The following is a 27360-nucleotide window of genomic DNA, read 5'->3' as shown; positions in this document are numbered from 1 at the left end:
TATAATGAGAATCATATGTTGTAAATATGCTATCGTGCTCTCGAGCATTCATCGGAATGGAGAAACGTGCAGATCATATGTGGAAAGAAGAATAACCATGACACATCTTTGCTTTGGCTCTCTTCTGATTCCCTTACGATATTTGTGGTGTTATATTTGGCTATACCGCATCCTCCAGATGCAAGCTATGCATCAAGAGTCAAGAAGGATATTTTGCCTGCAGAGGCGATGCATAATAAATTATGCAAACTAAAAGGGATAAGGTGTAAATGTTTCAGGCTCTGAAGTTAGACACTCAATAATGTAAGACGCGAGGCCCACTGTTAGCAGAGCAAATGTGCACTGTCAAATGCGATGGTAAATATAGCCATTCACATGCAGTTTTATAGCAATTATATTAAAAAATAATAATAATAATAAAATTAAGAATACAATGATTTGACTACAAATATAGACAGCCAATGTCCTACCCATTTTGCAATTGACGCAAATGCAAATAGAAAGAAGACAGCTTAAAAAAGTTCTGCATTCAACAGATTGTAACAATTAAATATTTTTGAAGACATTTCCAGTTGTCCTGGCTCGCAGATGTGTGTGCGAACTCAGCTTTTGTCACATATTAATTCAGCATGAGTCTGCCTTGGTGATTCTAGGGCTGAGAAGATATTTTGAGTCCTGCCACACCATTAACGCACTTTATTTTGGTGTTTTGAAAGGAAACAAACTGCAGAAAGGATGTACGCTCGATGTTCGAAGGAAATGGGAAGTCGACTGTCATAAAAAAAGAGAAAGAAATTCAATGTGGTGTGCCGCAATAAAATAATATGACTGTAATAAAACTTTATAGGGTATAAATTTGTGAAGGTTAAGAACTAAATGGCTGTAAAGCAAACACTCCGCGATAAAAAAAAATGGAAGAAAATGTGAAAAACGTTTCAGGATTCTAATAACTGTAAGGCAAAATAATTTGCGTAAACACTGTGTCTCTGTTTGGGGAGCCTGTTTTTTTCTTCCCCTTTCTCACATTTGTCGTTTATTGTGTACAGCGTTTGTTTTTTAGTCGTCCAGATTCCTTACAGAGTAGGGGGTCGGGATGGGTGAGATCGGGACTTCCACACGAGGGCCCTGGGTCCAATTCAATCGACGCCCACCCTTTGTTCCATTTCCGAACGCACTACAGCTCTTATAGCGGGCCATAAACTGCCACAAAAAGGATTTCTGGCGAGACGTCTGCGATGACCAACGCTAATATGTTTACAGCCTTTTGGAGCGGGCTCCACTTCGACATTTTGTGGATACACATCCGATTGTGCCATGGTGATACAAAGGCCGGTTGCTAAAGAAAAAAGTATTTAATTCTCTCAAAATCAAAACCACACATTACAGTAAATTTCGCAACTATAGATTACCTAAAATGTTCATTATAGTGTATTAATTATAGTTCAGTTTATTGTGTTTATAGCTGCTTTAATGGATAGTCTAGGCCTATATGAATTGCAAAAATACATTAAGAGTTATGGTTATGTCGTGGTGTGTAGTTTGGTGTTGTATAGAGTAATATAACTACCTACATCATCAGTGATTAATATGAAGTGAATAATAATGTAATAAAGCTTTTGAATAAATATAAATGTTAATATCTCTCTCTCATATATATATATATATTGTGTGGCCATAAGCTTAAAGCCTGTCAGTACGGACAACTAACCAAAGGAAAGTCAACAAAATAATGATTATGATTGTATTATTTTAGTGATGCTGGTGATACAATTATGCACAAGAACCAAAATAAAACCCAAATAAAAAAGGGCTGTAGCTATTTGTGAATGGAGATGTTATTTTGAGGCCTGAATATATATATATATATATATATATATATATATATATATATATAATTTTTCTAACAGTAAATAAAAATAATTCGTGTAAGTCCGCTAGCATCAGCTATAAGTATTAGTATGTTGTTGTTGTTGTTGCTGCTGTTGTTATTAATAGTAGTAGTAACAGCAGCAGTAGGTTTGGTAATGGTACTAGAGGTAAAAATATCCTATAGTTGTGCAATAAAATAAGAAGAATGGAACCCAAATAAAAATTACATATCATGGACAGATATAATTATATTTTAGCCTCATTCTAAATGTTAAGCTTAATACTGTTAAACATATGAACAAAATACTAGTAAGACAGAATAAAAAACTTTCTTTCATTGTTTTTAATGGTTAACCTTAGCGTTAGTGTTCCAACCCTACGCAGATTACTTTTCTAGATATGATTAAAAACACACAAGACTAGATCCTACAAGAGTCGGTTTTAAATGGATTTCTTGTTATAGAGAATGAAAAGAAGTAGGCTTCTCAACATCATTGAATTTGCACTTACTGAGCTGTTAATTCGCTCATTCTGTTTTGATGTCCGTTGTTTATAGAACCATTAGCTTTTGAACTTCCGTCTCATTATGTCTGAATTTGCTCATGGAGTAACACACTATCGCCGCTTGATGGCAATGTTGTTCCATCAAAAAATGACTGGCTGACCACCTTCCACCCCCAAACCGGAAACACTGGGGCCAAAACATTTGCGACATGTGCAGTGTTACACTTGACTAAAGTAAGGTTCATACAGTTTTCCTCTGTTACAGTGGAGCGTTTGAAAAAGTCGTAGCTCATTAACTACAGAAGATTCTTATTCTATGTGATAAAGATCCTGAGAAACATCTTCTTTTGAATGTGTCTTTAAATGTTAAGGTAGGCCTACTCAGACTTAGGATATAATAATTAATAATGTATTTTTCTAATTCTGTTTTAAATTTTAATCGTAAGAAAACATTATTAAACGTTTTCAGTTCGGTTTTTAAGTTATTAGAGCAATGTTAAAATAAATTAATTCAGTGTACTTTATTATCTGCTCTATTGTATATGAGACCCACACATTTTTGATGATTCAATTATTGTTTTAAATGGTAATAGAATGATTATATGACTAAATAAGATATAAAGTCACCACACAAAACTTGGGTTAGCAAATGTTTTATTGACAGCAACAAAACAAACAACAACAACAACAACAAAACCACATCACTTGATCACTGCTATTGCAGGGAAATTGTAGAAAAAGCAAAAAAAACACACAAACAAACAAACAAAAACATACAACAATATGACGCTCTCTGACACCATACTTTTTATTACTAAATTCACTAACTATATAATCACATATTCATGTAATGTAAAGTCAATTCACAGAAAATATCTACTGCAGAATGTCTGTCATGCTTAGATGCATTATATTTTACTTCTACGATATTCTAGGATTTACTAAATCCGAATCATAAGCTTAACTGGTCAAACGCAAGAAAAAGGCATAAACATTGTGAACTCCTTGTGCTTGTTAAGAGAAAAACGTCTAATACGAGCAGAGCAAGAATACCGCTTAAGATTAACACGTAATATAGAAACATTAATATTTTTCATACCCCACGTGTTGAAATGTAAATATTCCTCCTCATGTAGTCAACATAAAGCTTCAAGAGGATTCGTCACAATGGGGTGATGAATTTGGGAAAGACATTGCTTTCAAATCCTCGGCAGTAATTTATTGTAGACTCAAATGAGTTGTAAAATGACAAGCAACGGCATTAGATCATATGTGTCATAATGAAGAATATTTTTTTTTTTGTGCGTTAGATGAGCAGATTTATTCAGTGTATAAGCTAAGCGTATTTTAAAATAAAAAGGGCAACATCTTAGATATTTAGAAAATGTGAAAAGTTAGCTAAACAATTCTATGATAATTTCATAATTAGAATTCCATAAGGAATCCAAAAACATTTTAAACTGCTACAAGCACGTAAAACATATAGTTTGTTTATTCATTAATTTTAACTAATTTCAGTGATATTTGCATTTTTATAATTAGAATATATATATCTTGCACGGTACTTTTCACCCCTCGGATTCTCAAGGTAGCTAATGTTATAACCGATTTACTCGTACTAAACACAATGGCAGACTGTATGGAAAACAAAAATGAAAATGACAATTAAAGGACTTAGTATTTCTGCATGGATAAAATCCGGGGTGAAGCATTTACCTGGAAACTAATAAAAACCTAACAGTTTTTGATGCACTACGTCAACAACAAACAGTAGGGGCGTTTATTGCATCTTTATTTTGTTAAACCATTTAAACCACATTTGCCATTACACCTGACGTGCAGGTCAATTTCAACATCCTCACATCTTTGTAACTATATTTATATAAATACAATTATCAGAATATTAAATATGACCACCTCGCTAATTTTCGATGCGCGCGCCATGTATGAGGATGATTTTGTAAGTTTAGGCGTGCTTATAAGGTTTATAGAATGTACAACATTTAAACTGATGCAAATTAAATCGTGTACTTTTTAAGATTGGCCGTCTTGACCCTGACATTTGAAAAAAAGGAGGCTAGACCTTATTAGAGATTCGGAAATTAACGACTAAATATGCATCACTTCAGATTGTCTGTGATGAAAAATAAATCTTTCAAAGGGGTTTGGAGTGGAGAAGTTGAGTGGGGGGAGGAACAGAGGCTATGCACTTGATCGGATGCAAAGCGGCAGATTTCTCATTAACTTACCCGCTTGAACATATTAATGTGCATATTTCCCCCTCCTCTCTCTCCCTTGGCCCCCCTTCTCTCTCCTGCTCCCTCGCGCTCTCTCCCTCTCAGCTCCCTCTCTCTAACTCGCTTTCTCCTTTTCTCTCGTTTTCATTCTCTCACTCCCTTCTTATCAGAATCGCGCAGAGCGGTGTCCGTGTAGGGATGCGAAAAACCAATGGAATGAAGATCCGATAGAAGATGCAAATCATCGTGAAAGCACACAGCAAAATATGAAACTGCTCATTTGCCGCCGAGTAAATCATAGAAAACTGGTTGGGAACTGGCACCCTTCACCGGAACTGTGATGCTGGAATTCTACAGTGCATGGGAACATGCCTATATGGAAGCTTTAGACAAGTTGATTGAACAAAGGTATACAAACCCAAACCGTTCAGTTATTGGAAATCAAGGCTTGACTGCTGCATAGTTTGTTACCTCAGTAACTGTGAAACTGACAACTCTCTGAAGATTCTGCGCTGCAGATAAAGACATTCAAACGCAAACTCTTCAACAAAATCAGCACCAACAACAACATCAAAAGATGAGCTCATATTTCGTCAACTCTCTCTTCACTAAGTACAAAAGTGGAGACACTCTGCGGCCAAACTATTACGAGTGCGGATTTGCTCAGGACCTAGGGACGAGACCCACCGTCGTGTACGGTCCAGGCACCGGAGCCACTTTCCAGCATGCCCCTCAGATTCAGGAGTTCTATCACCACGGCGCATCCACGCTCTCCGCAGCTCCTTACCAGCAGAGTCCCTGCGCCGTAACTTGTCACGGCGAGCCGGGTAACTTCTACGGTTATGATGCTCTCCAGAGGCAAACGCTTTTCGGGGCTCAAGACGCCGACTTGGTTCAGTATAGCGACTGCAAGCTCGCCACGGGGGGCATCGGCGACGAGACGGACAACACAGAGCAGAGTCCGTCGCCCACACAGCTGTTCCCCTGGATGCGACCTCAAGGTGAGCCTCAGTAGACAGAATAGCCGGCCAACTCGCGTTGTGTATTTTTGTATAAGTGACATAAACCAGGGTTAGCCACACGGAAAAAAATCTCAGTACTATTTAGGTTTAGAATAGCATTTCCTGTGTGCTCGAGAGGAGGGGAGACAATAGCCGTTTTTATTGTTTTATGGTGTTCAAAACTTGTGAATCACTTTACAGTTTAATGACCCTGCCATAGAAACCCGGGAGAGTGGGAGAGAGGAAGAAGAGGGCGAGAGAAAAGCCCCTTCTCTTCTCGCTGTTTCCATGTGTGAGACTTTGCCCCACAGCTGATCTCTCACTTCTCTCACCCAGGTCAACGTTTTACTGCAGCCTTTAACGACTTACAGTGAGCCCTGAGTTTATTTCAGTACACAGTGGTCGTTTTACAATGGTTATGCCAATTATGGCTATGCCTAATCCTTTGAAAATGTGAAATAGGCCTGGTATAGACTGCTTTTTGACGATTTACTGTGGGGTTAGTGCTCATTATTGTCTATTAGTGTTGTGGTACATATATTTGTATATTAGCTTTTACATTAATTACTGCGTTTGACTGTGGGGAGTCTTCATGTAGGCTACAGTAAAAGCCTACCCATAAACTATAATGTATCAGGATTGTGTACTGTAGATGTTCATTTCGCATGGAAATTGCCTTTGTGTAATGTGGGTTCACAAATATGTTCAAACTTGATTGTAAAATTACGATTTGGCGCGTATTGTGAGCTCTGTCTAACATTTGCAAACTTGTTTATGCCAGTAGCTGCCGGACGGAGGCGAGGCCGCCAGACCTACAGCCGCTATCAGACACTGGAGCTCGAGAAAGAGTTTCTCTTCAATCCCTACCTAACACGCAAGCGACGGATTGAAGTATCACACGCTTTGGGACTGACAGAACGACAGGTCAAAATCTGGTTTCAAAACCGTCGCATGAAATGGAAAAAGGAAAACAACAAGGACAAGTTTCCAAGCAGCAAGTCTGAACAAGAGCAGATCGAAAATGAGAAACGAGAGAAAGAACAGGCTTCCGGGACACAGTCAGCCGGCGAAGACTGCGACAAGGCAAAACAAATCTAGAGCGGATGCGACGCGCGCGTGTGTGTGTGTGTGTGTGTGTGTGTGTGAGAGAGAGTGTGTGTGTACGTGTGTCAGTCAATCAAGACGACAAAGAATAAATAGGGAAAATAAAACATACAATGATGAAGAGAATAACAGTGTTTGCATGGAAGGTCTGTCTCACAGAGACATTTTAATCAAGTTGAGTGGTTACATCTTTCACTCAAGGAAGAAACATAAAAATGACCTGGACTAAATGACTATAAACTTAATGTGGTGACCACAGAACTTCAGGAAGACGAAGGACAAGAGGCATTTCTACTTTTTAACTGTTCTTCAGAGAGTATGATCGTGTTAAAGCTAGTCTCCTTTCTTTGTGAAATAATTATCGTGAAACTTAAGTTTCTATTGTTAGGATATTGTCATTAACAATTGCCTTGGCAGCTGTATAGTTTTTAAGTTCAATGGTGCACTTTTAACTGTTCTCACTTATATGTTATGATGATGACGTAGAAATTAACGACTTCCAACAACATTAAAACTGCCTATTTATGCCGTAGGATCTCTTTTTACACGTCTTTGGTTCTTCTTAAATCGATGGTAATTTTTGTTGTCTTCCTTTCATGGGGTAAGCATGCGCACAGTGGATTATAAAAATGAATAAACAATAAAAAAGCAATTACTACGATTCAAATCGTTGTCGTTCACCTTTACTGAAGAAGTTTATCAGATAACTATATGTTTTGTTGCCATACTTAACTATATATTCTAGTGTCTAAAACTGGAGAAATCCGTCAGAAAGTGGACACAATAAAGTTTACAAGCGAAAATCCCCGGCACCATGTATCCTCTATAGGCAACGTCTGTCCTAATCAAACACACCTGAACAAGCTAATCAAGATCTTCAGGATTACTAGGGCTACAGACAAGTGAGGTTAGCCTACCGGACAACTTTTAGGTTACCAGACAAGATGTTGTGTTAAAACATAGGCCTTAATCTCAGATAATCTATATAAACACAAACAAGGAATAGAATGGATTAGAACCAATTTATGGAACAATAAAACATAACATATCCACAAATTTGTAAATCTCACAGTAAAGTCATGTAGTGTGGTCTGGGTTTTGATTTATACTAAGGTATGTGAACTAAAAGAGTGAAACCACAACTGAAAACCCTCATAACTACTTTGTCAGACCAATATTGTAACACAACACGATATAATGCCCACTAAACAGAAACAGACTGTGTAGGCAATTATCGTGAATCTATATGGGAAATCTCTTAAAACTAAATTTTTTCTTGCTGGTCTTTGTTAAATGTGGATATTTGAATTATGGGAGCACATCTTATCAGGTGAATTACTGTCGTAAGAGTAGGCTATGTGGGCTTCTCAAACATTCAGAGAGTAATTCCACTACAAGATTCAGAGCTCTCGCGTGAACATGTTTGCTTACTTTGTACAGGGAAACTGTTTGGGGTGCACCGAACCATTCCGTCGCCATGGAAAAGGCTAGTTAGTGGAGATTGTTCAGGCCATAGGGATGCTTTGAAGCAGAAACTAGTAAAGTTTTCACTGTACAGACCTTGCAGAAATGCAGTGATGAGATTGGGGTATGCGCAGGACCGGTGACAAGAGGAAATAGTGTTGAAAATCAATACAGAAATAAATAGGTTTCTTGTTATTTGTGTGGTGGCCTCCCAAACAGGAGGTACGTTCCTAAATCTGGACAACCTGAATTCATTTATAAATTTGTACAGCGCACAATTATTTATTTCTTGGCACGGATTTAGGTAATTACAGAAACCTTCTCAATAGCCTATTGATTTGTGTGTTCTCCTTGAGCGTTTGTGTTGACTATAGGTACTGTTGGGTGTAAGTGAATAATTTAACAAATTTATGTGGATGGTCAGCTGCGAAGCCCTTCTCCACATTAGACGGGGCTCTCGGAAGACGCACACCCATTGGAGGATATTTCATCACGTGCTGCCCGTCACGTGGCCCCAGAGGAAAAAAGGGGTGATTTTTGGTGTAAATCTAGACTGTAATTCTATAATATATCATTGGAGCTCGTAAAACCGACACTAAAACTTCTTGGCAAATAAATCACTTCTCAAATTATGAGTTCATTGTATTATGCGAACGCGTTGTTTTCCAAATACCAAGTGGCGAGTTCAGCCTTCTCCACAGGCGTGTTTCCCGAGCAAACTTCTTGCGCCTTTTCGTGCAGCTCGCAGCGGGCCAGCGGCTACGGCTCGGCTTCTACCGGTGCACCGGTCTCCTCTACAACTTCTGTCTCCCTGACGAGCATGTACACTAACGGTGCTAGTCTTTCCAGCCAGACTCAAGGCATGTACCCCACTGCGTATGAGCTGGGAGCTGTTTCGTTGAACATGCCCAGCTCTCTGTTTGACCATCCGAATCTACCCATGGTGAGCGCTGGTCATCTCTGTAAAGCGCAAAGCAGTGGTAAAGAAGAGCAGAGGGGCTACCATCAAAACAACGAAAACAACCTCCGAATCTATCCGTGGATGAGGAGCACAGGTCTGTGAATACCGAATGTTTCTTAAGGACCGGGGTGTGCGTCTATGTATGTCCGAGGGGGAGGGATGGGGGGAGACAGGTTAAGGAGAGCGACCCAGTCATTTGAAAAAGTGTCTTTTTCCTCAGATAATTTTTATGACTAATTAGTCGCCATAATTCAAAACACACGTATAGTATTTCGTGTTTTGAGGAAAAGGGAGGGGACGGTATATGAGTGGGTTGATTTAATTATGTTTAGCTATATCAAATATCCAATATTCTGCTGAGATTGTGTGTCATGGTTACATATGTTGCGGCGTGTACACATGAATATATATTTTAGTTAATATGTTGGCAGTCACGGTGTTAAAAATCCTCATATTATCGATATGGAGGGCGTGGCCTTGTTTTTCTATGGTATGTTAGAGCTGGGTGGACCTTTGTTTTAAACTGCTGTCAGAAATGTAAGTGTCTGCGTGAGTGTGTGTGTTTATATTTGTAGGACGTAAGTTGTAGGCTACATATATGTGCCTACATGCGTGCACGCGCGCATGTGTTGGAAATTTCACAAAACAAACGACTCATGATAAGTCCAGTTCCGCGACTAATTATAGGCTCGACAATGGGTTTTTTTTTTACAAATCGCCAACTTTTCGTAGTAATCGCTTTCTTCTCACATAGCCTCCACGCGTCCCGGCTGACGCAGGCCACTTGAAAAGGAGGTCGACAAGTTCTCTTTTAATGATTTTCTGCGGCCCTTCAGGACACTCCCCACGAGCAACGACGATCCTATCAGTCAGCTGTCAACCCTGGGTGCTTCTTCTCTTGTTAGCTCCCAGTGTAAAAATACAACAACATACTTTTGAAACAGATACCTCATTAGAAAAGTTGATGACATTTACTGGCAGATAGTCCTTGGGCGCATTTGGTGCAACTACCTACGTTTATGTTCTGTGTCGTAGTGTTGTGTAAAATGCCAGTGTAATTTAAAAATAATGCATGGGTTATATTACGTCTATCTTACTGTCGTTGTGCAGAGAGATACGGCATTTTAAATAATTTTAGTTTTAATAATTTCCGCAGCCAATCGACCGAATTTCGATTGTAAACATTAAGCCTCTTTCAAATAGGGAACCTATATTTTGTTTGTTTTTAAAGATCATAGTAGTCCACTGATATCCTGTCATGTCCGATGCATAGAAGGACGTCGGGCCTTAAAACCAATATTCACACGTATATAAACACATATAGGCTTTTTACAAGAAGCAGGTTAATCCTTTTGCTCCTATACAATTTTTTTTAACATAGACACATAAGCTAGGCCTTGCACCTCCAACCACTAAGTTTTGCGTCTTTGTTACTATGAGGCTGGTTGCCTTTTCAGTCCATTTCGTGCTTTGGTTTAATGTTTCACATAGAAGGGCTCTGTCCCTCGCTTGATTTCTCTTTTATTCACACACAGACACATTCACACAGCAGATGAAAATTCTATTTCCATGTCTATCATTCGGGAGCCTGTGAAGAGACCCTGCACAGTGATCGAGTACAATGCTCTTCCTTGTTTTAACTCGTGAAAAAGCGTTTCGTTCTGCGAGGACATAACTTATGCACTTATTTTATACCTCTTAAAGAACGAAACCGTCAGTACTTAACTTGTATTTCATTCTCTCGATTTCTCTCATTCTTTTGCTTTCCCCTCAAATTCTTGATGCTTTTGGACAGTTTGTGCTAGACTAGTATCAACAAGAAGTGACACATTGCCGACAAGACGGAAGTAAGATACAAACGACTGAAGAGTGCAATAAAAAAGTTCAGAAAGCACACGAACTCAAAGCAGTCCCCATTTGTCGACAGTCTGCTGGAAACGGAAACGCAGGGACAGCAGAAAGTCACTGACCGTGCATGGACAAGGTTGTGAAAGTCTAGTTAGATTTCATTTCTTTAATCGTGCAGCTAAAAGATGGATACTTTACATAGATGGCTTCTTTATCTAGATGGATAGACGAACACTTCAGCGCTAATGTGTAAAGGAACTAGACCATGTTGTTGACTTTGGTCATGTTTAGAAGGAAGTCTGAACGCCAGGGCTCCATTAGAGTCACGGGAGTGTGCAAGCCAAGCCAGGGAATTTACATTCAGAAGGGTATTTGTGCACTTTCATTTTGCTTTTGAATCTTTACATTCCACTTTTATTTTTAAGATATATTTTACCCTTCAAAATGTTGATTGGCTCTTGTTGTGTGTCAATATTAAAACTTAACGCCTAAATAGTGGTCAAACGCATGCTTAAATAACACGTGTTTCGTTTTGCTTTATGTTTTTACTACAGTTTGTGACCTAAATGTAAGGAATACAATTCTTAAAAAAATATAATTTAGAAGTCTTTAAAACGTTTGGGTTTAATTACCTCTTTTTTTTAAATTAAGGATTTAATAACTGCTTGTTATGTGATGCTTATGTGATGCTATGCACTCTGGAAAAAGCTAACAAGTCGTATTTAAATATTTACACTCAGAAATCTCGATATCTGAAAATATGTGCGATACTTATACACCTACAAACAGCACAATGCCTGTTTATGACCCCCCCCCCCCCCCCCCAAGTTTTTTAGCTTAAATCTGAATTATTTTTCGATCACTGTAGCCTATCCTATTTAAATTATTTTAATTGAATTCTAAATATTTTGTTTTCATTCACACCAATGCGGATTCACCAAGGCAATAACTGTTGTTGTTTTTAACTACCGAAAAAGATTCGAACACTTCATATTATTATTCACTAATGTTGTTGGTATATAGCTACATATAAGCCTATTCATATTTGTTATACTTTCTGATTCTCATTTCGCGTTTCCACAGGTGTGGACCGGAAAAGAGGCCGTCAGACATATTCCCGCTATCAAACATTAGAGTTGGAGAAAGAGTTTCACTTCAACCGTTACCTTTCACGACGGCGGCGTATTGAGATTGCACACGCCCTGTGTTTGACCGAACGCCAGATAAAAATCTGGTTTCAAAACAGAAGGATGAAATGGAAGAAAGAGAACAAATCAATGGACTGCTGCTCTCCTGCTGCTGACCAAATCGGGGGCGACGAGGAAGAGGAAGATGATGAGTAGCCACACAAGTGGAAGACATAAAATAGACTATCGATTCAATCCTCTTTTATTTCAGGATACCCTGAGTTGGAAAAAAAAGTCATGCTACCTACAATAATGTAGGTAAAGTGTCACTGTCGTCTATTTGTGTAAGAGGTGTTTATGTGTTAGGCTAGGCCTATTTTATAGTAAATATAGTAATTAAACGTAATTAAAACGCATTTTAATATAGCCTAGTTGTATACGTTTAATTATCCATAAGCAGCCTACATTATATATAGGCCTATATAATATATATAACCGGAATATATGGACTATTTCAAATATTTGTGACCACGTTCGGATTAGTCAATGTGGGGTCAAAACACGGAAGGGAGCAACCTTTTTTATTATTTTTTTATTTTGATATAACCCTATTCTGTATCTATGTGTACATTTTTGTCTGCTTAAGCAATTTTTGTTATAATATCTGTTATATTTTGCACAAGTGTTAAAATAAACTGTACAGCTGACTACAAGATGTTTAAATATTTGCATTCTTTCCCTTTTTTTCCTTTGCTTTTCGTTTCTTATCGAATTGAAATGACAAAAATGTTGAACCAAAGATCCCTGAATGTGATACGAGCATGTATTTTTATATTTCTATATAGACCCATGCCTTTTTTAAACGATTGCTATAAAATGGCACTCGAAAAAAACTCCCGTTTTAATGTTTTATATACTATTACTATTACTACTACTACTAATAATAATAATAATATTAAATAGAAAAAAGTAATAAAGCAACCTCGACTTGACGTCTTTTACGGTTATTCTTTATTAGTTAGGCTACTCTCCGGTTAATACATCCTCGAAAATAATTGCTTTATTTGCATTTACAGTTACATGGGTATATTTCTTAAATTTTACTTATAATAATAAAGTACTTTTACATTATTTGGGAATTACAAATGATTTGTAATGATGATAATAATAATAATAATAATAATTACACATTTTGATGTAAGCATAGGCTATATATGAACAGTTATTTAATGTTGTAGATATAGTAGGGATCAGTGGAATGGAAGTTATTTCACAAAGCATTATTAGTTTTATCCTATAGAGACTGTATTTTTTCGTCAACATTAATAGAACAGTTTTCATTTATTGTGACTTGTTTTTCACCCTTAGGTCAAGCCGAGTGTATGGAAGTGACAGGTTCTGTATCGTGTGAGACCCAAAGAAGGCGTTTATATTATGGGGTTGTAAACTAATGTGTTTACTGCATCAATAAAAATAGCCGGAAACGCCATAAAAGGGACAAAAATTTGCAGAATGGGAAAACGGTCCGTCTTTTCTTGTTTCAGATCTTGTAGAAGCAGTCAAGCTTTTGCTGACAATACCTTTTCCGATTTAGACAAAGCTGTAGGCCTAATATTATAAGCGACTCGTATTTTTAATGAATGTGTTTATTAAATTTAAATCCAATTTCCAAACCCTTTAGTGCTTTTCGCTTTATTGTGTTTTTCAATAACGTCCATTTTGTCGCATTGCGAATTTTTCGTGCATCTAAGCTATAGTTAAGTACAGTGTATATCTCGCTTGAAATGTTAGGGTGAGCATTGCAGTACTGCCATAACGTGACAAATATTTTCGTCCTGCATCTTTCGTTCTGAAATGTGTGTGTTTTTTAATGATAACAACATTTTCACTCGTTTTATTTATTTTTCTGTTGAAATCTATTTTTTTCAGTATTATTCAATATTAATCGTCTAATTATTGTTTTTCATGTTCATGTACAATATTATGGGTCTGATTTTAACGTAGCTAATCCTCAGCTCGAACATTTGAAAAAGGAAGAGCTATCATGGTCTCTTGAGGAAGAAAATTGTTAAAAAAGAAAAAAAGAAAAAGTGACCTAGTCACTAATCTGTTTATAGCACCGTAAACATACAACCACTGTATCCCTGATCTCCCTTGATTCGCGACATTGCTTTGGGTTGCTTCATTTTTTATTAAAGCTGGTCCGTGCTAAATTGTCTTAAATTATGAAAAAATAAAATAAAATAAAATATAATTCGAACGGAACTTTGTTACTTCGTTGACGGGATGTTATATTGTGAACAATATCACATGTTCAAGCCTATTATCTTACATGTTTGACTAAAACGCTTTTAAGCTAGCCTAAGTTGTTTCCAGTGCATGGGAAAAAGCACGAAAATACGAATTTTTCCTAGTGACTGTATAGTGGAAAAGATGGCGACGGCAGAGCTACTGCTGTTAAAACAGTCATGAAGAAATGCAATAATTCCTTGTTGTTTTATGAAAATTTACAACTTTGTGATAGAACTTTATGAGTGCCTGGGTCCTGGGATTGGCCGAGAATGGTCATGTGGACGAGTAACCGTGAAGATGAACTTTTTATGATTTCCCAAGTGGTTATATTGCAGCATTCTTTTGGCCGCAGCACTTAATGTAGCTTCACTGTGCTCCTTATAGGTTCTTGCTCTATTTTATAATATATTTGACCAACACCGAAAATGCACACAGTCTGAGAGCATTGTTCAGGCTGATGTTCTCAGAATGAACATGGAGAGAATAGCCTCCTCTCCGCTCTGCTATGCTAATGTGGCTGCCTGTGATTGGGATAACCACTGCGATGGAGTCTTATCGAGATCTGGACACGCAGTAGGGTCTCGTCTTATTTTTCATACGGGGGTCTGACTCCCGTTGACTAAAGCGGGTGTAACGGATGGAAGCTGTGGTGCCGCTGTCATTTTCACTGCTTCGCTCTAATGGCGGGACCAAGAAGAGCAACAGGACTTACCGAGCGCGAGCTACGGCGAGAGGTTTGCGCCTCTCTGTCCTGGTGCTGGGTGACGGATTATCAACAAAGGTAAGCCTGTCATTGTCTCTCAACCGCGTCGTTTCTCTGAGGTAAGAGCTCGACCAAGCCTAATCATGCGCACTGGATGGACGTACTCTACTTCTAAGGTGTACATGCGAGACTTAATAGTAAACACCTCGTCTAAATCCAATTATTCATTTAAATCTTGGGTGGAGCAGACATAAGCGTTTGAGTACTTTTCCTTGGGTCTTCTTCAGCTCAGCTCTGGGGCGCAGAGCTAATGCATCGTGTGCATTTACAGAGATTCAGATGGGCTGATTTCGGGTTTTCTGTTGCATTACTGTATTTCTGATAAGAAGCGCAGTCATGCCTGCGGCGAGAGGGCGAGGTTTGAAGAAGCTGCGGTCTTGTCAGTCGGATTTTAGCTTTATATCTCTTTGTCAATTATTTAGTGTAAAGCTCGAGATATTATTCCGTGTCACATTCAAAGTTATATACATGCTATAAAATGTACTGCATACTGAGCTAAATCAAAAACTAATAATAAATAAACAACAAATATATAATGCTTGAAGGCCTCACTTGAATCGTTAGGGTTATGTTTATATACCCCAAATACCCAAATATCTACTTGTGTTTTGCATAGGAGGTCTTTCACTTCCAGATCAGATGCACAAATCTTCCAGCTTATTCTATCAACTGCTGTGAGAGGAAGGCAGTGATTCCTTGCGGCTCTTCCTGACAAAAGCTATTTTATCTCTCCGATCCCTCCATCCCATTAAGCAAATATATAACGTTCTCGGAATTTAGTTGTCCATTTATTCAAATGCACATTTTTAAATACATTTTTTGTCTAAATGGTTCCATAAGGAACCTTTAACATCTGAAGAACCTTTCTGTTTGACAAAATGTTCTGTGTAGAAATGTTTCAGATTATAAAAGGTAAGAAAGGGATGGTTCTTTAAAAAACCTTCTTTATGGAACCAAAACTGGTTCTTCTATGGCATCGCTGTGAAGATCCCGAAGCACCTTTATTTTTTAAGACTATGGGGCAAGGATAATGTGGGAAAGGGATGATGTCTCTCCGTATGTCTGTCTGTCTTTTTTTCTGTCTATACATATCACAGATTTTTGTTAAGGTAATTTGTATATAATTAATGTGTAGAATATACCTCATATATTTCAGAACTATCATGTCATTGTCTTTTAGATGGATAGTCTTAAAAAATATCCATCCAATTTACTAAGAAAAAAAAATTCAGTATTTTTTTTATCAAAAACTTCTGTGTGCATTAACTTGGTCGATATTTTTCTAGTTTAATTCTCTTAGATGCAGCTTCATGTTGTTGAGAGCTGCTGACACAAATCCCAGCTCATAAGCCATTTCCCTGCTATCTGGCGTCATCTAGTGTTCATTCTTGCATTTTGCCAACATGGACTATTAAGACTAGAGGGTGTGTTTATTGCACTGGGTATGTGTGTGTGAGCGTGTAAGAGAGAGAGGATTTATTACAGTGCGCATTTGTTTGCTGTATTATGTGTGTGTGTGCGCGCGCGCGCGCAGGCCAGCGCGTGACGTGGCGTTTTATGGCGTGTGAGAATGCGTTTTAGTGTTCTTCTAAAGCACGTTTTATTGCTGTGTGAGTTTTTGTGCGACTGTGTGCGCGTAGTATCTTTTATTCCTCTTTTATCAAGTCACACCAGCATTAAATACTCACCAACATAATTGTGCTTTAGCTTTTAAATATTAATAAAACCTCTTAAATGTTGCATGCAGTAAAGCACACAGTGCAGCCGCAGATAACAGGAAAGACGGGGAGGGGTTTTCAGCCCGGTGGCAGTGAAACGTAAAAGAATGTAGGGGCTGTAAATTCTCCTAGCTGTTCTTGCTGCTCTTTGAAGTGTCTGCGTTTGGGGAAGATTTGTGGCATACACACAAAAAAACCTGAGGCCCGAAGGGCTTATATTCCTTCTATTCTGCTCTCTTGCTTCTTGTAATATATCCAGAATATCAGGATTTGACTACTCCTAGGTTATTCCATTGTAAAGGGGATGAAGTGCGCCGAGGCCTGTGTGCGTCCTATCCAAAACCTACATCCTTAGCCAGTTTTTAAAGTCGTGCTGACCTTTTTATTTCTTTGGCGTTCTCTTTTGAGGAAGTACATACTCAAAGCAATAAGTGTTTATTTGGACTGGTAGTGTGCATAGTAACCGGAAAGAGAGAGAGAGAGAGAGAGAGAGAGGGGGGAAAAAGTGTGAGAGAGGTGGGACTACTTGGAGATTGTATGACTCCTGTTTAATGTCGTAAAGAGTGAATGTTTGATATGGTTTTTCTCTTGGTCTTTGTGTATATATGACGGCTCTGCCGTTTTGCACCTTAAGTACTACTAGCTCATAATTTGTAAGCAATTCCAGTCAGAAGACACACGTTTCCATAATGTAAAAAGTACAGACACTCTCCTTTTATTTGCATAGACCTTGCATTTGTGACTTCAGTGATTTATGATATTTCAAAACATGGATAATTACAGGGCGGATTTTAAATTATTGTTAACACAAATATAAACGACCTGTTTAAAGAAGCTTAAAGTAAAATTAAAAGGTTTTATTCAACCCTAACATATATGATCATCTTTTTTTGTTTCTGTCGGAAACAGAGAGCAGTAGGCTTTATAACCATCCACACACTCAGAAATCCCTTGTTGTGAGAGGCTGACAAAGCTTCTGGAAATCCTTTAGGTTTATGATAGTGAATTCTGACATAGACATAAAAATACATAAATGCCGGATTTTAAAGGTTTTACATGTTTGATTTACTAATTTACAAAGACATGGACATCTCCATTTTTTTCCTAACATACAGTTCTCTGATTTATTTTTCTTTCCATTGAGACGCGGTTTTAAGTTTGCGGATCCCCTTCCCCTGACTTTTTGACGGTAAAATGCTTGCGCATTTGAAAACGAAACTTGATTCACCAGATACAGTATCCTAAAATGTACAAACAGTGCATAAACAAAATAGATATTACTGACTGACCTTCCGGTATTTAGGGATCCACAAACACAAAGCGCGAACATAATGTACATAATGTACATATTATAAACGCGGCAACCACAGTTTTACCGTAAATTTAAAGGAAGCCTAAAATAATCTTCAATTATTTATGTTAAGACACATATTGTACACGAAGGAAACACGGCATTTGGTGTAAAGCCTGTATTACATTTTAACTCTTCAGTTTCAAGAATTAGTAATTACAGCAGAAGTCTGACACCAGCATTATATATATATATATATGAACGTGCCTTTTTACAGTTTTAAATCCACGTAGCCTGTTAATTTTGAAAATCAAAATTACACATAAAAAAGACCGGTAATTGACAATAATAATCAATGATAAATGTTTTTCCACATAGGCTGAGCATGATATAAACAGACAAGAAAAATTAGACACGCGTGTATTAATGTTCATTAATCCACATCTGACATACTCACATATGCTCCACACTCGGGTGAATTTACAGAACGTTATAGCATACTTGACAACAACAAATTCATAAAAAAAAACAACAACAACAACTCCATATCCAGACGGGTGAAAAATTGTTCACTCCTTCTCACTAAATAAGTGACTTCCACAGATGTTTTCAGAAAAGTTGGCTCTCTAAGTCCATTGCAATCCAGTTGTCTCTCCGGATTCCGTGGTTCTTCAACGAGGAAGAAGCTACCTGTAAAAATAGAAGAAGAAGAATGAAGTTACGAACAAACCATTATCTTTTTGGAGAAAGACGTATCCACGCTTGTATTTTGAGTTACGTGTAAATAGTGTGATATCGCAAACTGAGATGTCTTGGTTAAGAATTTATAGAACGTGTAATGGTAGTTATGCTCATTAATAATTAACAAACGTTGACCTGGCCCTTCTTCCCCTTGCTCATTTCTACAAATGGAGACACAATAGATGCTTTCCGTTCGCAGAAAACTATGCAATGCGAAAGGAAATGCAGCATCCTAGTCAAAGGAAACCGAAAAGAAAGTAAAATGCACGCAACCCCCCATGCACCACCTTTAAAAATATCCACTTGTTGTGCCGCAAATGGTTTATTGGTCGTATAGCGACAGGATACCCGGCCACTAAAACTGTACTTTTGGTTAATGAAAAACACACACGCTCGGCCAGTGCAGCGCAACATCGACAAAAAGCTAAAAGACAGTTGTATTATTTGCTGGCATTATCAAACCATTCATTTAAGCAAAGGAGGAAACATCTTGAAATGCTGTCAAAAAAGTCCAGTCTGTTTTATACTCATAAAAAATAAATTTACATTTCTAGATACTCACACAAACACACTCATTTCATAAGCACATATCAAAAACTATCATTACGTGTCAACATGAATTTGTTCATCACAAAATGTTACAGAAATACTAATAAACAGGTTTGTGTATACAAAAATATATCTGTTACCTATTGGATTTTGTTAAGTAGTTTTGCTCAGGCTCATTTACTCCGCACTGTTTATATATAGGCTTTGGTTTTCTTTAACACGTCGTTTGCCATTTATAAATCACTATGGAATTACAGTGATGAAAAAAGCGATGAAGCCGCCATCATCAATATGTCATTTTATCTATTGTGACCTACTTGTGCGATAAGGCCTTGTAAATCATCTGAAATATAAATAAGGAAGGATGAAAAATGACCAAATGTTGTACGGAATAATGTGTGTTTTGGAAATCTGCTACTCCAGGGCTTGTATGTTGACACTCTGCTCTCCAATTGTATGATAGGACCAAAGCCGACTGTATGTGGGGGCACAACATGTCCATGTATTCAATTTAGTGTTTTATAAAATTCCTATGTGATTAGTATTGTGCAATCTCATTGGAAGGTATGGAAAGGGTGAAGGGATTAAAAAAAAGCTAGCTCTCTGCTCCGGGGTCCCCCGGCGCGTGCAATCACAGCCCCCCTCAAGGGTACTATTTTGCAGGCACGTCCGCTCGCTATTGGTCAGTGGCTGGTCAGATGGTACGGTTTCCCTCTGTCCCGCACTGGCACATAGCCACCCAGAACACCCCCCCACCCCCCCAACTAAAACCCAATCTCCGATAAACTACTAATAGCTAAACCACTTGGACTATAAAACACAACAAATCATAAACCAAGCAAAAGAGCCGTACCCTCCCAATGAGTTCCTATTTTGTAAACTCAACTTTCCCAGTGACTCTGCCCGGAGGACAGGAGTCGTTCTTGGGACAGATACCGTTATATTCCTCCGGATACACAGACCCTTTACGACACTATCCCGGTGCTGCTTATGGAGGTTCCAGTGTCCAAGAGAAGGCGTACCCAACCTCCTTTTACCAGCAAGCGAACGGTGCCTACGGCAGGGCAACCACCGCCGGACCCTGCGATTATGCGACAGCAAGCTTCTACAGGGAAAAGGACCCAGCCTGCGCCCTCGCCAGCATAGAGGAACACTCGTTCGTTCTCAGTCAGGATCATCGCAAGCAAGACTGCACGGGGTCGACGGGGAAAAGCATCTACCCTGAGGCCGACGAACAGAAGCCGTCAGCACCGGTTTATCCTTGGATGCAACGGATGAACTCTTGTAACGGTGAGTTCATGTTGTCTTTTTCTCCCTTCATTTCCCCATCGCTAATAAAGACGGAGGTAGAGCGTGCTATAGGCTACGTGACTTACAGTTTCACTGTACAATGCCGGAAGCCCGCACAGTGCAAATACGCTCGTCTCCACCATAATGTCATACTGAAAGCAAAGCCACTCCTGTAAAGTTCTGTGAAATCTCTCATATGTACTGTACTTGCTTTTGAGGGAGGACTTTTAGAAATACGTTCACCGCAAGGCTCATATTATTTAAATCACTGGAGAAGCTTGTCGAATTCTAAACACAACGTTGCATTACCGTATGTCTTATTACAAAAAGACCATTGTTGTTTTGACACATCTGTGGCTGTTTGTTCCTTCTTGTGATACGAACAATGGCGAGTACAAGGTAATATAAAACCACGAAATATATCCTATGATTAGACTACGCAATAGTTCACGAAACAGAGAGAAACTCTAAGGGACAATAGAAACTGAATACTGTGCATTTTCTATAACTTTTTATTTTATTTTGATTTTATTCGCTGCACATTACTAACCCTGTGCGTTAACAGAGGTTTCATGTTTAAAAATAAAAAGATCTGCAGTTTCTACACGTATATGTTTCAGTCACAAACATAACTTTGACAAGTGCTCAATAGTGCGTCTAGATATTAAGTGTGATATGAAGCATATAAATAGAGCAGTATCCTTTGTTTATACCTGTAACGAAAATAAGGAGAATCACATTTCCTCTGCATTTTTCTTATCAGTGTGTCTGCACATGGGTTTATATTAGGACCATATAAATAAAAATTGCCATAATAAACATATTAAAATATGGTAAAAATACAAAATAGCAAAAATGTTTGATATTGTGGACTGAATAGGTGCATAAATTTCACACTGTCTTAAGTGTTTCTGGTCTGGTTTTCTCCGGACACGTTTATCATTGTAATACTATCACAAATCACGCTATCGGTGTTAATGTTTGACTTTTTTCTTTTATTCCATGGACAGGGACCTTCGGTAACGCTGGCCGAAGGGGTCGTCAGACGTACACTCGCTACCAGACGTTAGAATTGGAGAAAGAGTTCCACTTTAACAGGTATCTGACCCGAAGACGCCGCATCGAGATCGCGCACGCACTGTGCCTGACAGAACGTCAGATAAAGATTTGGTTCCAAAACCGGCGAATGAAATGGAAAAAAGAGAACAAATTGATCAACTGTTCACAAACGAGTGGCGAAGAGGACGAGGAGAAGAGGACAGAATGAAATTTTAAACGATACCCCCCATCCCAAAAACACCAGACACCTCTGTAATAATACAAATGAAGATTTTACTTCATGTTAGCAACTGTAGCATTCCTGTTAACTCATAATTGTAATTTCTTTTCTGATTTCTTTCTTTTTGTACATGACGTTTAATACATGTGGTTTAGTGCGCTCTTACTCTGACTTTAGATTTGCTCTTATTACCGAAATGTCCATGTTGAACGAAGCTATTTGAAATTTGTGTCATATTCGTGTTTATATTTAAGCTGTGTAAAAATAAAATAAATTCCCAATGTACGGAAAACGTTTTTCTTTTAAGTTTTTTTTTTTTTTGTAAGTTAAACTTTTAAAGTGAGTCGGGGTGAAAAGCAGTTAGATATTTTAGAATTTATTTTTATTTTATATATATATATATATATATATATATGTATATATGTGTATGATGACGGCCAATCATATGAAAAGAAGAATCATCTTGTTCAGCGGTAAAGCGCCTGTATGTTATTATTTCCCTGTATTATTTTCGTTTCTTTTTGTCAAGAAAACTAGTTTAAACATTTTCATTGTATAGGTGATATAACGAGAATTAAGCATTTACCGTCACTTTAGTCTGTAAGGCATGGCAATAAACGTTCACCCTTATGCGTAACTATAAAATTTCAATACCTGCCGGGTAATATGTACATTTATGATTCATTTTTGAATGTGCATATGATATTTTAATACAAATGGTGGTCACGCGTTCTCCTGATTTCATTAGACAAGGTACAAAGCCCCAAAAAGGTTTGAGTTAGGGATTTGGTTTCGCTTTTTGTACTAAGAGGCCAAACGTTGCCCACTTGGTTCCAAAATACTTCCTACAAAGTGAGAGGTGAGAAGGTTCAGCAGGTTTTAATAGATAACCAAAAGAGAAAGCTGACCTGTCGTGGCTGGTCACTCACCCTGAGAGACTACAGCCTGGAGGGCTAAGCGACAATGCACCAAATTTTTTCAGGTGGAGATTCCTAACTGCGTCTTCGAAAAAACATTAACCCAAAATCAGACACATGATTTAGAAGAAAAAATGTAATGAAACAATAATGCAGATGTTTTCTGCAGCCAAGCAACGTCACATTAAATTATATTTACATACGAAAAGCAGAGCATACATCCATCTGTGCATGTGTTCACAAAGCACAATGAATGGACTTCATGGTTCTTGGCAGGCTAGAATAATGTAAATATGTTACTTATTGCTAAATTCTGCATTTTTCCGAGCAACACACATTTAGCTAAAAATGTCAGTGTAAATGTTATATGAGGTATTTAAATGGTCCTTTTCCGGCTTTCACGTAATCAAAATTGCATGGAAGTTTAGTACAGATTTACATCATGCACATACATGAAGCAGCAATTGGCGTTTGTCAACAAACCATATATCATCTTGGAACATAAATCACGATCTCACATTCCTTATGTTCACTCCATAGAATCTTCTGTGCGAGGAGCTCATCTTTGGAACACGTCTAGTAAAAAGTCACATCGCTTCTTGGGTTTTAAAAAATACATCTGCGTTATGACTAATTATGAAATAACTCGGAAAGATCATTTGTTTTAATTTCCCCTCTTTAAACTGGAATATATATATGCTATTATAAATAATGTAGTCAATGTCATCATCAGTGCAACATTTTCATTATCCTTTTTGTAGCTTGACATAAGGTTAAATTTTAAATTACTAGAGTAGCCGTAGGGTTTCACACTATTACAATCGTTATAATTTCAATAACCAAATTTTAATATATTCTTAACATGTTTCAAATATAATTATTTTATTTTTTATTTTTTGCTTGATTTATTCGGAATAATGTGGCAGTTAACTGTATACTGATATTAGCATATCAAGTAGGCTACTCCCTATAGATTCTGGGCGGTGTTCATGTACATTAAGGGTAAATAAATACACTAAACAATATTAATATCACAACAAACTAAAAAGAAAATCATTTTATTCCCATTTAAAAGAGAAATAATTCGCGTTAGGCTCTGAAAATATCTTTCCAGCCTGCAATAAATTGAATCCCCAGTAGGTGACGCTGTCCGCTTACATGCAGCACATCCCTGCAATGGGAGGAACACGTTGACTCGAGTCTAACGACTCCCCGTCTCGTCATCATTTGTAACCATAGAGCATGAATTACCTCTTGAAGTCATCAGTGAGAATTTACGACTGGTCAACAAAAGCACGTGATTCTCTAACGCACCCCCACCCCCATATTTGGCCGCATACATAGCAAAAACGAAGTACAGTGCATTGCTATAATTCATTAATACATCATAAATCGTGAAGCACAGCGTTATAACGACCAAGATCTACAAATCAAGCCCTCTAAAACAACCTAAATGAGCTCTTACTTTGTAAACTCGTTCTCAGGGCGCTACCCAAATGGCCCTGACTATCAGTTACTAAATTATGGAACTAGCAGCAGCGCTATGAACGCCTCGTACAGGGACTCCGGCACCATGCATTCAGGCTCTTACGGCTACAACTACAATGGAATGGACCTAAGCGTCAATCGTTCAACCAGCACTGGCCACTTTGGAGCGGTTGGGGACAACTCCCGGGTCTTCCAGTCGCCAGCCCCGGAGACGCGATTCCGGCAGCCGTCAAGCTGCTCGCTCGCGTCTCCGGAGCCGCTGGCTTGTTCCAACAGCGAAAGCCTTGGACCCAAAGGCTCTTCGCCCCCTTCCGACCAAAGCACCACCACTGCGGGTAATAATCTCACCAACAACACACATTTCACAGAAATCGACGAGGCCAGCGCTTCTTCTGAGACCGAGGAGGCGTCGCACAGAGCGAACAACTCTGCACCGCGGACACAACAGAAGCAAGAGAGCACGGCAACCTCCACTACCTCGGCGACTTCCGATGGCCAAGCTCCCCAAATATTCCCCTGGATGAGGAAACTACATATTAGCCATGGTACACACGTATTATGTTTACGTCTCCGCGTTTGCTTGCGAATGCGTATTGTGTTCAGTTCTGATTTTAATTCAAGCGTGGCGCCAGTAACAGCCTTTATTTGAGATTTCTGTGAAAGTGCCATAAATCTATCAAGTATGGAGCCTCGCAAACTGTAGAAGAGAGAATGGGAGCGGGGTGGAAGAGAGGGCAGGAACGTTTACAAGTTGGCGATTCTGTGAAAAGTTCAGCTTTATGGTGTGTGGGAATGTGATTAAGTTCAGTGTTGGAGAACCGGTTAGAAAACAGAGAGAAAGAACACGGGATAAAAGTGGGATGGATAGGCTAAACAAGCGGTGAGAAAAAAATTATATGTATAGTAATTTCGAATGTTTGGTGCTGTATTACATATATAAAATACTGAGGTTTTAAGAAGCCAAACGAAACAAAAACAAACGTCATGAGCCTACAGCGAGGCGCTGTGCAGTGTACCATTTGCCCTGTACGCATTCAGTTGTAAATCTTGTCACTCATGTGTATCAATAGCAAAAAGTTGTTGGAAACTGTTGTTGAAATGATGTGCAGGTCGATCCTCGCTAATCTTTATTCCCCTTTGCGTTTTGTCCACATTATTCAGATATGACTGGACCAGACGGCAAAAGGGCCCGAACTGCATATACCCGCTATCAGACGCTAGAGCTGGAAAAAGAGTTCCATTTCAATAGATACCTCACCCGGAGGAGGAGGATAGAGATAGCCCACGCTCTATGCCTCTCAGAGCGTCAAATTAAGATATGGTTCCAAAACCGGCGGATGAAATGGAAAAAGGACAATAAACTGAAGAGCATGAGTCTGGCTACCGCGGGTAGCGCTTTCCAGCCATAGTTGTATCCCAAGTCCTACTACGTGGTTTGCAAAAGAAAATCACGAGGAAAACGAGATGGAAAATAGGTCTCAAAACATTACTTACAGAGTACTGTACATCGCGGCACCTTTCGGCATGTTATGGATGTTTTAGGCATTTTAAAATTCTACTGTGGTACTGCTATAATGAAACGAAAATTAGTGTTCATAGTTCTTTTAATACTATGGTGACTATAATTTCGGCAAGGAAATAAACTGAAGGGGAAAGAAGCTATCAATATACCGCCTGTTGTTCTTGTTCTGAATATTGTTTATGTGTCAAGTGCTATGTTAATGCTTTCTTGAGAGTTAGCATGTGAGCTCTTAAATGTTATAACTTATTTACCTATACACGTGTATACCTTTTGAGTTTACAGCTCAGAAACGCATCTGCCCTTGTATGAAGTGAAGCTCTAGTTTAGTGGTGACTGCAGTAAATTTAGCAGACGCCTCTGTATATTTCATGGTCCTCTGTTTAATCATTGTCTAAATAATCACATTCAATTTGTCATGTGTTCTAACTCTTCTATTATTTTTGAGAAAAACAAGAAAATGTGTAAATAGTCCTCGCTAGATTCTTGTACCCGTCCATACGTGTGTATAGTTGTATTCCAAATATGTAATTGTATATTACTGGATCATGTTTATGTTCCAAAAAGGATGTACATATTGAACATTTTTATTGTGATCAGTTGGCTATTTGTAGTAGGCAGAATTAACGGCAAATGTGTGAAGAAAAAAAAAAGAAAAAAAAAAAAGCAATGTCATGTCGAACTGCCTGTTAGAATTTTGCCAAAAAGCTTTTTGTATTTGTTTGTAGTTTAACTTGGAGTAAAAAAATAAATAAAGTTCCTCATATTCAAGTCTAATACATTTCTTGACAATTTTTCATTTTACACACAATCGAGACAAAAAATTCTTGTCAATGGTTGACAGTTATCAGTTTCACACCCTGAAACTCAAATTGCAGTACGGTCACTTAAATTGCTGAGAAACATTTTGCTACGCCATGTGCAGATCCTTGCGCTATACTGACAGTTCACACTCAACATGGGAAATGTTAAAATATCCTCACTATTAGGCGAAAACAGACATTGGGAGAGATATTCACCAAAACCTGGCGTGTAAAGAATTTAAGACGTCTATAGTCCAGCTAATTCTAAACAACACACAGTTTCCAGAATGTTTATATAATTTACAAACGCTCTTCTACGTATACCCCTGTATTTCCGAGTCCTAGTAAACAAGCACTGAAGCTTTCAACTTACCATTCGTGCCAAACTCTTCTCTACCTCTAAGTTTTGAGAGCCGAGCAGAAGTCCCCGCAGTGTACCAATGGCCACTTGCCTTTTGCAATTTAGCTTTTCCCTTTGCCCAAACTATACAAAAAGTAGCTATGACATTTACATGTCAAACGGATGAGCGTTTTATCTTGAAGTTAGATCGTAAAAGTCGCCCAGGCCACAGACAGATACCCCTTACTGGCTCTC

General features: G+C 38.3%; 5 protein-coding genes and 1 long non-coding RNA gene across 7 annotated transcripts in view; 5 read left to right on the top strand and 1 right to left on the bottom strand.

Moving 5' to 3' along the window:
- The first annotated feature begins 2595 nt into the window (after positions 1-2595).
- On the top strand, positions 2596-7369 carry LOC132148937 (homeobox protein Hox-B8a). Of its 2 annotated transcripts, XM_059557742.1 has the most exons (3): positions 2596-2744; positions 4781-5611; positions 6393-7369. In XM_059557742.1, the coding sequence occupies exons 2-3, from the start codon at positions 5188-5190 to the stop codon at positions 6707-6709; spliced, it is 741 nt and encodes a 246-aa protein (XP_059413725.1). In that variant the 5' UTR covers positions 2596-2744; positions 4781-5187; the 3' UTR covers positions 6710-7369. The 2 variants fall into 2 exon arrangements, with proteins under 2 accessions (XP_059413725.1, XP_059413726.1); XM_059557743.1 differs by lacking the exon at positions 2596-2744 and having other exon boundaries at positions 3977-5611; positions 6396-7369.
- A 1325-nt stretch (positions 7370-8694) lies between these two features.
- LOC132148934 (homeobox protein Hox-B7a) lies at positions 8695-12828 on the top strand. Its single transcript, XM_059557739.1, has 2 exons — positions 8695-9234; positions 12072-12828. The coding sequence occupies exons 1-2, from the start codon at positions 8811-8813 to the stop codon at positions 12329-12331; spliced, it is 684 nt and encodes a 227-aa protein (XP_059413722.1). The 5' UTR covers positions 8695-8810; the 3' UTR covers positions 12332-12828.
- Positions 12829-14753: 1925 nt separating this feature from the next.
- Positions 14754-27360, top strand: part of LOC132148927 (homeobox protein Hox-B3a-like) — a 49515-nt gene continuing 36908 nt past the window's right edge. Inside the window, exon 1 of the mRNA XM_059557728.1 lies at positions 14754-15188. The gene's annotated coding sequence lies outside the window, so the exon portion shown is untranslated. The remainder of the gene's footprint in view (positions 15189-27360) is intronic.
- LOC132148932 (uncharacterized) lies at positions 18545-27346 on the bottom strand. Its single transcript, XR_009434983.1, has 2 exons — positions 27139-27346; positions 18545-18869 (listed from the first exon to the last, which is right to left on the bottom strand). It is a non-coding gene; the product is annotated as an uncharacterized LOC132148932 (long non-coding RNA).
- LOC132148931 (homeobox protein Hox-B6a) lies at positions 19080-22334 on the top strand. The gene is made up of 2 exons (XM_059557737.1): positions 19080-20759; positions 21770-22334. The coding sequence occupies exons 1-2, from the start codon at positions 20330-20332 to the stop codon at positions 22024-22026; spliced, it is 687 nt and encodes a 228-aa protein (XP_059413720.1). The 5' UTR covers positions 19080-20329; the 3' UTR covers positions 22027-22334.
- Positions 23889-26739, top strand: LOC132148929 (homeobox protein Hox-B5a). The gene is made up of 2 exons (XM_059557735.1): positions 23889-24988; positions 25605-26739. Exons 1-2 carry the CDS (start codon positions 24409-24411, stop codon positions 25850-25852), a joined length of 828 nt encoding a protein of 275 aa, XP_059413718.1. The 5' UTR covers positions 23889-24408; the 3' UTR covers positions 25853-26739.

Source organism: Carassius carassius, chromosome 9 (genome assembly GCF_963082965.1).
Source record: "Carassius carassius chromosome 9, fCarCar2.1, whole genome shotgun sequence".
Lineage (NCBI taxonomy): Eukaryota > Metazoa > Chordata > Actinopteri > Cypriniformes > Cyprinidae > Carassius > Carassius carassius.
Note: the sequence above shows the minus strand (reverse complement) of the source record. Positions and strands in the feature narration are given on the sequence as shown.